The 9,672-nt window shown below is 52.7% G+C and overlaps 1 protein-coding gene across 2 annotated transcripts in view; it reads left to right on the top strand.

Annotated features, from left to right (window-relative positions):
• Positions 1-5,506: 5,506 nt before the first annotated feature.
• NR1D1 (nuclear receptor subfamily 1 group D member 1) overlaps positions 5,507-9,672 on the top strand; it is a 7,683-nt gene continuing 3,517 nt past the window's right edge. The window contains 3 exon segments of one of the 2 annotated variants that reach the window (NM_001078100.2): positions 5,507-6,071; positions 8,913-9,254; positions 9,535-9,623. In NM_001078100.2, coding sequence (NP_001071568.1) covers positions 6,041-6,071; positions 8,913-9,254; positions 9,535-9,623 — 462 coding nt within the window. In that variant the 5' untranslated portion in view covers positions 5,507-6,040. 2 annotated transcript variants of the gene reach the window in all.

The following is a 9,672-nucleotide window of genomic DNA, read 5'->3' as shown; positions in this document are numbered from 1 at the left end:
CAGAGGACTGTTTTTAGAAGTACTCGTCTCTTAAGCAGGTAAATGGGGAAGGAAGTTGTCGTTTCCTTATGGCATTTTATACAACTTCTGTCTGTCCTTGGTGGCCTTTCATACTCCTTTAACCAATCTATTCTTTTTTTTTTTTTTTTTAACTGAAGCTTATATTTGAACTGTTAGCAAGGAAAGAGAACTTTGTTTCACTGGAAAAGTCAATCAACTCAGTGAATTATAAAGGTAACCAAATATGTAACAAGTCATTTCTGGCAATAGATCCATATCAATTGGTTTCTACCAAGGGATCCATGTAGATATGGTTACCACCAAAGGGTCTGCGTGTACAAGGCTCCTAAGGGAGGAGGGCATCCATGCAGTCTTCATTCATGGAGCCCCTGCCGAGGGTGCCTTCCAGCAAGATGGAGGTCATGCAACCCAAAAAATCCTTTTTTTGGGGGGGTGGCATCCCACACGTGGCTGGTGGGATCTTAATTTCCTGACCAGGGACCTGGTAGTGAAAGTGCCTAGTCCTAACCACTGGACCGCCAAACGATTCCCATTTCCCCCCTAACCAATCCATTCTTGATATACCCCTTAGAAGGAAGCAGGTTTCCTTGGTGGCTCAGATGGTAAAGAATCTGCCTGCAATGCAGGAGACCCAGGTTTGATCCCTGAGTCAGGAAGATCCCTGGGAGAAGGACGTGGCAACCCACTCTAGTATTCTTGCCTGGAGAATCTCATGGAAAGATGAGGCTGGCAGGCTACAGTCCATGGGGTCCCAAAGAGTCAGACACGACTGAGTGAGTAACAGTTTGGAAGGAAGTGCCATGGCCCTTTAAGGGGCCCAGACCTACATGTCAGTGTCCCTCTCCCCTCATCACCAACTAAAAAAGCTCAATGCCTGCTTCAGTTATCACCTCTGTAGCAGATAACACGGAACTCTGTCTTTTATTTATTTGGCTGCACCACATCTTAGTTGAGCTTTAGTTGTAGCACGTGGGAGGAAGTTCATCTTATTGTATGTTTGTTTGTTTGCACCTTATTCTTGCCCCCTTCTACCTCACCAGAAGAGGAGACTGGAGGAGGGAGGAAGGCAGGCGTTTAACGGAAGAAGAAGAGTGGTTGGAGTGAGTGAGAGGTTCTAGATGGCTAAGGTACTTGTGGGGTCAGGAGCAAGGGGTGCTCAGGCTTCCCCTTCGTGGTGACACACCTCACTTGTAGCACCAGGATGAGCTTGCAGCTCAGACATTCCACTCGGTGTAATCCTTCTCTCCAGGATGGGCAGCTTGCTAGTGGAAAGAGTTTGATCCACAGGCTCGGGGCTGAATTTCCAACATCCCCATTTTCATTGTGTCTCTTGGTAGTTCCAAGGGACAGCTGGGGGAGTTTTAGCACCTCCAAAACCTCCATTAACTCCACTATTATTTTTTCCCACCATTATTTAACGTGACATCTCAGTTTTACACACTTCACTTCAAATACAGCTTCAAGGCAAATCGCCTAGTCTCTGAAGCATCCTGGGCAAGTGAATAAATATCTCTAGGTCTCAGACTGCCCACCTCTAAACTCAGAATGAGACCTACTGCACAGGGTAGTTGTGGATATTCAGTGAAATAATTTATGTAATACACTTAGCCAGTGCCTGGCATATAGTTGGTGTGCATGCTAAGTCGCTTCAGTTGTGTCCGACTCTTTGCGACTCCATGAACTGTAGCCCACCAGGCTCCTCTGTCCATGGGATTCTCCAGGCAAGAATATCGGAGTGGGTTGCCATGCTCTCCTTCAGGGGATCTTCCCGACCCAGGGATCGAACCCATGTCTCCAGGTCTTCTGCATTGGCAGGTGGATTCTTTACTACTAGCGCCACTGGGGAAGCCTACAGTTGGTACTCAGTACATATTTATTATTCCCTTTCCTTGGAAAAAGGAGTACTGAGGTAAAGATAGAATCTGAGGCAAAACACATCCATGTAACCCAGCTCTGGATCATACTTCACCCTCCTTTTTTCCATCTCCCTCAAAGAACAAATTAACTCAGACTTTAACCCTCCTACTTCATTCTCTTGAAATTCTCCCCAAGACATCAAAGCTCTGGGTGGGTTAGGGAAAGCTGGCTGGCCTTTCAGAGAGCAGGAAAAAAAGACCTAGGAGGGCTGGGAATGAGTATCTCCCAGCGCAGGGCTTGCTGCCTGAGTGTAGGGCATTCCCAGAGTTTCTGTCTTGGGGTTTGCATCACCTGGGCAGGTAGGTTATTTCCCAGGGGCAATGGTTCTCTCGGTGAGAGAGGGGCGGGGGAGGAAGACACTTACTGAAGCCTGACCTGGTTTCCAGCAAGGACCCACCCTCCTCAGTCAGTCAGTCAGTCAGTCAAGATTTAGGCCACCCAGGATTTGCACAAGGTGTTGTCCTGTTACCCACAGTGTCCTACTGATGAGAAGAAAAGGTCTTGGATCAAACACACACATCCATGCACACTCCTGCCATTCACGCTTATACACTCGGACATACGGTCTCTACGATCGCATACACACACACTCGGGCCAGAGCTTAGAGCTCTCACTCTTTTCCTTTCCTCTACCCTATCTCTGCTGTCTTCCCCATATCAAAGAAATCCAAGAGAATTTAAGACATAGTTGGAAACACACTCACATACAGGATCCCACCCTGTCCCTAAATGGTGAGGTCAGTCTGGAATCTCAGACTCTGAGGAATCTGTGCAGAAGTGTGGGCAATATGGAGCTAGATGTGCTTTGCTGTGCCAGGTCTTGGATTCTATCTGAGCACTATTTATTAAGGGTCCAAATTCTTGGGCTGAATTTGGCTATGGGAGATATGGTGCATGAGTGCACATGTGTATGTGTGTGTGTGTAAAAGAGAACTGGAATGTCCAGCTGGCAGGAGAGGGTCGGAGGCCATGTTGATATACACCTGTTGTCTTAGGTCAAGGCTGAAGTGAAAGAGAGGCCAAAGCTAGATTCTATTACAGGTCCCCAAAGGCCAGACAACCCAGCCTTTTCTCCCTCCCTTTGGTGGCTCTGAGTCCCATAGTCTCTGTCCTTTTCCCAGCAGCTGTTGACAGAGAGAGGAACAGGGTGGATAGATAGAAGCTTCTGGAACAAAGGGAGAATCCTGCCTCTTCATTATTCTGTATCCTTCTCTCCAGTTTTAGAAGGAAGATCCCAAAGTTACTTGTCAGGGAGAAAAGGAGGGGCCCTGTAAGAGGTTCAGAGGAAGGAGGACCCAGAAGGAACCCCCCTCCTTTGCCTCCTCCTTCCCAGCCTCCGCTTTCATACCTCACACAGACTGCAAAACAACCCAGCTTCTTGCCAAGAGTTAGGCTGACTGCATTTCAGCTCATGCAGTCTCTGCCTCCTCCTCCCTCTCACTGGCTGTAAACTCAGGGAGGGAATCTTGACCCCTGGCCCTCCCCCCATGGGAATAAACACCAGCAAGCAGAACAAGGGGTGGGCAGGGTCACCACAGCAGCAAACAGAGCTGTAGGTGCTAAACAGGGCAACTAAAGGGAGTGCAGAGGCTGGTGGGGAGCTAGAGGTCACGCCAAGGTCCCTGATTTTGAATCCAGCGGTGGCAGGTCCCTGGGCTTGGGTCCTGGCTCTGATGGAAACTCAGAAAGGGCACAGAGAGCGTGCAGTGCTGCATAAGGCAGATCACCTCCCAGGGTTCCCTCCAGAGCCCTGAAGGAGGAGGGAGAGGGGGTGGAGGCCAAGTTCAGAACCAAGTTTTCCTGAAAAGCCTCTTTCCTTGTTTGTCCTAGCCCCTCCCAGGCCCTCCCACGCTCTGCTGAAGATTCCCAGCTCTGGGCCAAGGGGCTCGGGCAGCCCAGGGAAGAGCCCACTGCCTTCTCTCTCCCACTGTTCTTGGGGGCAAGGGAACAAAGCTAAATCCCAAACGGTTTTAGGGAGTCCATCTGTCTTCCCCAGGGAAGCAGAGGGTCAGCGAGTGGTCAGGCCAGCTGCCCAGCTGCCTCCCCTTCAGTCACCATCACAGTCCTCTCTGCTTACTCACTTCCTCACCACCCAGCCTACTCCTTCCCCGGGGTCCACACGCCTCCTTTTCTCTACCTCTTTGATGGCTGTGTCCAGGCATCCATCAATGCTGTCCCAGGAGTGGTCTGTGAACAAGTGGGGAAGGGCTTCCGTTGTGCAAAAAAACAAACAAAACCCTCCCTAGGAGCAGTGGGACTGAAGAGGGATTAGCAGGAAGCAGCAGGTGGCGCGGGTTCACTGGGCTGCTTCAAGAAGAGGTTCTCAGCTCTCCCCACACCCAAGTCCTCAAACAGAATAGACCCGGGAATTCCCTGGCAGTCCAGTTAGGACTGCGAGCTCTCTGCCAGGGATCTGGGCTCAATCCTTGGTCAGGGATCCCACAAGCTGCATGGTGAGGCCAAAAAAACCCAAAAACAAACAAACAAAAAAACCATGATAGACCTCCACTGGAGACCCGCTTTCACCAGTGGGGTAGAGTTGCTCCTCTGAAGGGAGATGCTGGCTGTTTTTAACCCCTGTTCAATGTTTCACTTTCATGTCAGCTCACTGCCTGATGGTAGGCAAATGAAACCAGCAATGGCTGTCTGACCTTGGGCCAGTCACTCATTCTAAGCCTTTCTCATCAGTAAAGGATAGGGGTTAAGATGATCTCTGTGTTCCCATATGAAACCCATACTACCCTGAAGCACTGGGGGTGGAGCTGGGGGGGTGCCCCAAGCCCTGACTTACCTCTGGTCCTTTTATTTTAGGACCTCAAAACACTTTCACCACAGTTTCCTTCCCTTGTCCTTTTTATTTCCTAGACAAAGGGAAATGACTCACCCCAAAGTCACCTTGAGTGGGTGGGGTGGTGTCATATAAGCAAACAGGGAGTCCCCAGGGACATCCTCAACCCCTATGGCAACTCCTTTCCCAAAGGGGAGTAGAACGCAAAAGGGGTCACATTTCCTTTCCCTCTCAGGACTTGGCTCTGCAGGAGCTTAAGCTCCTGACAGTGGGGCTATCTCCCTCCCCTATCATCTCTCTCTCGTGTGGCCACTAACCTCAAGGCAGGGTCAGTCCCACAATCACGTGAAGCCCTCACGTTTGCAAGATTTGCAGAAAGGGGCTGTTAGCTTTGATCTCCCAGGGAGCCGCCAAGCTTGTCAGTCCCTCCCCAGGAATTCACATGCCTCTGCCATACAAGCTTTCCAAACACGCCACCCTGACTCTTCAACGCACTCCACCCCACAAGGCTCGCAGCTCCTCCCCGGTTCCAGCAAGAGCTTGTGCAAGGCAGAAATGGGGAAATAAACGCAGTCCGCCCACTTTGCCAACGGACTACATATCCCGACAGCCTCGGCTTTACGCAGGCGCACCGAGCTCAACGTGCCTGCTGCTGGAAAAGTGTGTCACTGGGGCACGAGGCGCTCCCTGGGATCACATGGTACCTGCTCCAGTGCCGCGTGCGGCCCGGGAACCCTGGGTTGCTGGCGCCTGCGCAGAGCCCTCTGTCCCAGGGAAAAAGGCTGGGGCAAAAGGCGGCTGAGATTGGCAGAGTGAAATATTGCTGCCGAGGGAACGTAGCAGGGCACACGTCTCGCTTCTTTGCGCCTGGGTGCCCTGTTTCTCTCCATCACCTACTTACTTCCTGACTGCAGCCTCTCTCCCTGTGGGACTTTTGCACAAGGAGCTCCAGATTCGATACCCTGCAGCGCTGCGGAGTCGTCAGGCAGTGGCACCCCGTGCACTGCAGAGACCCGACCCTCCTTGCTACCTTCTAGCCAGAAGTACTGCAGGCTGATTCCCTCCGCCCCCTTCCCCCACACTCTCTCTGCTCTTCCCATGCAAAACAGACCTCGGTGCCTCAGCGTTCTACCCTTCTTCAGGGCTGCAGTCCTGCCCCGCCAAGACCTTGCTGCAGAGTGCCTCGGATCCTGATCGTGAGCCGCGGGGGTCCACTCCCCGCCCTCGGCCAGTGTCCAGGGGGCGACAGCTGCAACTGTAACCTCCAGTTGTGTCAAGGTCCAGTTTGAATGACCGCTGTCAGCCAGTGAAGACATGACGACCCTGGACTCTAACAACAACACAGGTACTAAGATTCCTTTGCTACCATCATTCTTTCTCTGTCACTGTCTCCTCTCCTCTACGTCGTGGAACAAGAGGAACTTTGAAAGGGACTGGGGACTCCCTTGGTCAGGGGATTTGCTAGTGATGGACATGGGGCTGGGATTTCCACAGCGGGTTGTTCGGCCTGGGAATGCGCCCGGAAACGCCCCACCGTCACCCTTCAGACTCCCAAAGCTCCCTTTAGCTAGAAGGACTCAGATCCCGGGGAAGGAAGGAATGGAGAGAGTGGGTACGTGTGGTGAGATGAACAGTTTAGAGTAACTAGGAGTTTTGGAGCAGTGCCCTGAAACGCCCCCATCTATCCTCCCGCTGCAGCTGTGGCATGCCTGGACTTTTCGGAAAGAGGACCCCCTCTTTACAATCTTCCTCTTCCCTTCTAGTCCGCAGGAACTTGAGAAGCAGAGGGGCGACCCGGGTTCCAGGCAGGAGGGACTGGGGAAATGGGTCGGATCTCATTGGGGAACCCTCAGTGACAGTAGGGAGTGGCACTTGAGGAGCCCCAAGAGTGGTGCTCTGCCCCAGGGAGGACACCCAGAGCGCCCAGGCAGCCGGGAGCGCTCACATGGCTGCAGAGCCGGGCCCACGTGCTGCGTTTGTTTTCATTCAGCAGAAGCCGTGGCCGCCACCCCATTGGTGGGTGCCTCCCGGCCCCGTTACATAATGAGCTCCGCCCCCCGGTTGCCCCGGCAACGCGTGATTTTTCCCCCCTCCGCCTCTTCTCCTCCCCTTGTAGTCCCGACCCAGCCGGTGTTAGAAGCTCAGCCTAAGACCCCGACCCGGGACTCCTAGGAGGGGCGGAACGGGGGCGGGGCTACTGCTCCCGATTGACGGAAGTGGAGAGGGCGGAGCCTCGGGTACTGGGGTTCCTCGTTGGGGAGCCACGTGCAAGAGTCACACGTGGAGCTGGGACGTGAGGCCGGCTGAGGGCCCGGCTCCCGCCCCGCCCCGCCGAGATCTGGGTGAAGCTGGGCTGACTCACCGCCCCCGCCTGCCTCCTTTTCCTGTCCGCTTGTCGGAGGGGGGCCCCCCTTCGCCATAACCGATGCAGAGTAAGACGGAGTCATCCCTGACCTCTCGTGGCTTCATGTTTACACTCCTCAAAGAGACCTCACATCTAGCTTTCTCCTCACTCCTTTTCAATTTATTGTCCTTGCACCTACTTCACCTTACCGCCTTTAGAGTCAGCTTCTCCACAATACAAATTCCTTCTGTTCCCCAGCATCTCTTCTCTTAGTCCTGCCAACACTCTTACTCCTTCCCCCACGAAACAAGAAGCAGCTTGCCTCCTAAGGACTTCCCTAGTCGGTAAAAAATCTCCCTGCAATGCAGGAGACCAGGGTTCAATCCCTGGGTGGTGAAGATACCCTGGAGAAGGAAATGGCAACTACTCCAGTATTCTTGCCTGGGAAATCCCATGGACAGAGGAGCGTGGTGGGGGACTTCAGTCCATGGGATCACACGACTTAGGGAATAAACCACCACCATGAAAACAACTAGATCTCAGAAACATAGCTGAAAGGATATAAAGTCTCTTTTCATCTTTCTTTTCTCTTCCCCACTGAAAGTAAAACTGGGGCTCTGAGAAGGGAGTTGATTTCCTCTAGATCACAAATCAAGTTGTTGGTGGTAGATCTAGATCTAAAACCAGACTCTTTTGAATGTGCCCCTCCTTCCAGGTTGGAAGTCTCTTTGGATGAAAGTCTTACTTCCTTTTGGGGGATGGCTGAACTAGGTCAGGTTCATTTACCACCAAATAAATATCCCATCCCCCCACCTCAACCCTGAAACTGTAGGAGCTGATCTGTTGTGCAACTGTTTTACAGGGAACTGGGTTCACCCTGACCAACCTTGAGCTATTTTAGGGCGGCCCTGCCCAACTTAGTGTGTGTCAGTGGGTGAGCAAGACATGCCTCTGTAGACACGGTGGCATGGCCTGTGTCGGCTCACACGTGTCCTGGGATCCTCCCTTCTCCCACCCCACCGATGGCAAGCCAAGCGAGGTACTTGGCCAAAGGTGTGGCAGACAGGTCGCTTTTTTATCCTGCTAATGCAATGGGAACTCGGCCATCTGGTTGGCAATATAACTAGAGGGCCAAAGTCCCTGAATGGTTAGAGAGCCAAGGTCATTGTCACCAGGCGGAGAGATCTAGAAGGGGGAATTCCAAAGCTTTAGGCTGGACAGTTTGTTCTTCACTTCCACCTCTTGCAGCTCATACTGTTAAGCCCTTCCTGGATTCAGAGATAGAGCCTACTCTGACTCTTGATTTTGGAGGCCAGGGGAACAGTACCTTTGGAGATGATGTCTTTCAGTTTTGAGAGAATGTAATTGTTTTATTCTTCTAAGACCTCTGTTCTCACTGTTGGCTAGCTGCCCCTCCATGGTCTCATCCCTGGAATGGTGTTGGTATTAAAATCGGCAGCTGGGCTGTTTTTCTTGAAGCTTGTGCATTATGAATGGTTTTCAGCTGCTCTCCCATCCCCAGGTCAGCTGCTGACAATTAAGTCATTAGTTGCGTTTGATACTCTAAAGGAAGGCATCCAGGGCGGGGGTGGGGGGAGCAGTACATATGTGAGATGGCCACAGAGCATCACAGAGGTCATGCCTCTAGGGAGGTACCTCACACGCAAGGCAGATGCAGAATGTACCTGCCAAGAGTTGCAGGGGTTGGATGGCCATGTCTGGTTTATGTTGGGGAATTGCTTATTGTGGCTCTTCTGGGGACTCCCAAGAGTAGGGGTGCCACATGGTTAACTTCTGAGTGCCCAACAGTTGACACCCCTTTCCCTTGTGTTCTCCTGCCAGGTGGCGTCATCACCTATATTGGCTCCAGTGGCTCCTCTCCAAACCGCACCAGCCCTGAATCCCTATACAGTGACAGCTCGAATGGCAGCTTCCAGTCCCTGACCCAAGGTTGCCCCACCTACTTCCCACCATCACCCACTGGCTCCCTCACCCAGGACCCAGCTCGCTCTTTTGGGAGCATTCCGCCCAGCTTGGGTGATGATGGTTCTCCTTCTTCTTCATCTTCCTCCTCGTCATCGTCGTCCTCTTCCTTCTATAATGGGAGCCCCCCAGGGGGTCTACAGGTGGCCCTGGAAGACAGTAACCGAGTGTCTCCCAGCAAGAGCACCAGCAACATCACCAGTGAGTCAGTTTCCAGCTGATTTGGGGGAAGGGAAGGTGTCCAGGTCTAGGTGGGGAGTTGATCTTCATGTGACAGTTATTCCAGGGCCTACTCAGGCCTCAGGGATTTCTCCTAGAGTTGCACCAGCTGCTGTTGGCCCCGTCTGGTCATCCAAATGCCCCCTAGATTCTGAAGTTCCTCCTCAGCTCTTCCCCCCACCCAGTCTCCAGCCCAGAAAACCTCCAGCTCTCTGGCCACTCAGAAACCCCCGTTTACCTGCCTCCCCTCTCTTCCATTCAGAGCTGAATGGCATGGTGTTGCTGTGTAAGGTGTGTGGGGACGTGGCTTCGGGCTTCCACTATGGCGTGCATGCCTGCGAGGGCTGCAAGGTGAGGCAAGGGGAGGGAAGGGCAGGGGCAGGTGACCCTCTCACACAGG

The sequence above is a fragment of the Bos taurus genome, chromosome 19 (assembly GCF_002263795.3).
Source record: "Bos taurus isolate L1 Dominette 01449 registration number 42190680 breed Hereford chromosome 19, ARS-UCD2.0, whole genome shotgun sequence".
NCBI classification, from domain to species: domain Eukaryota; kingdom Metazoa; phylum Chordata; class Mammalia; order Artiodactyla; family Bovidae; genus Bos; species Bos taurus.
This window is presented reverse-complemented; position numbering and strand designations above follow the sequence as displayed.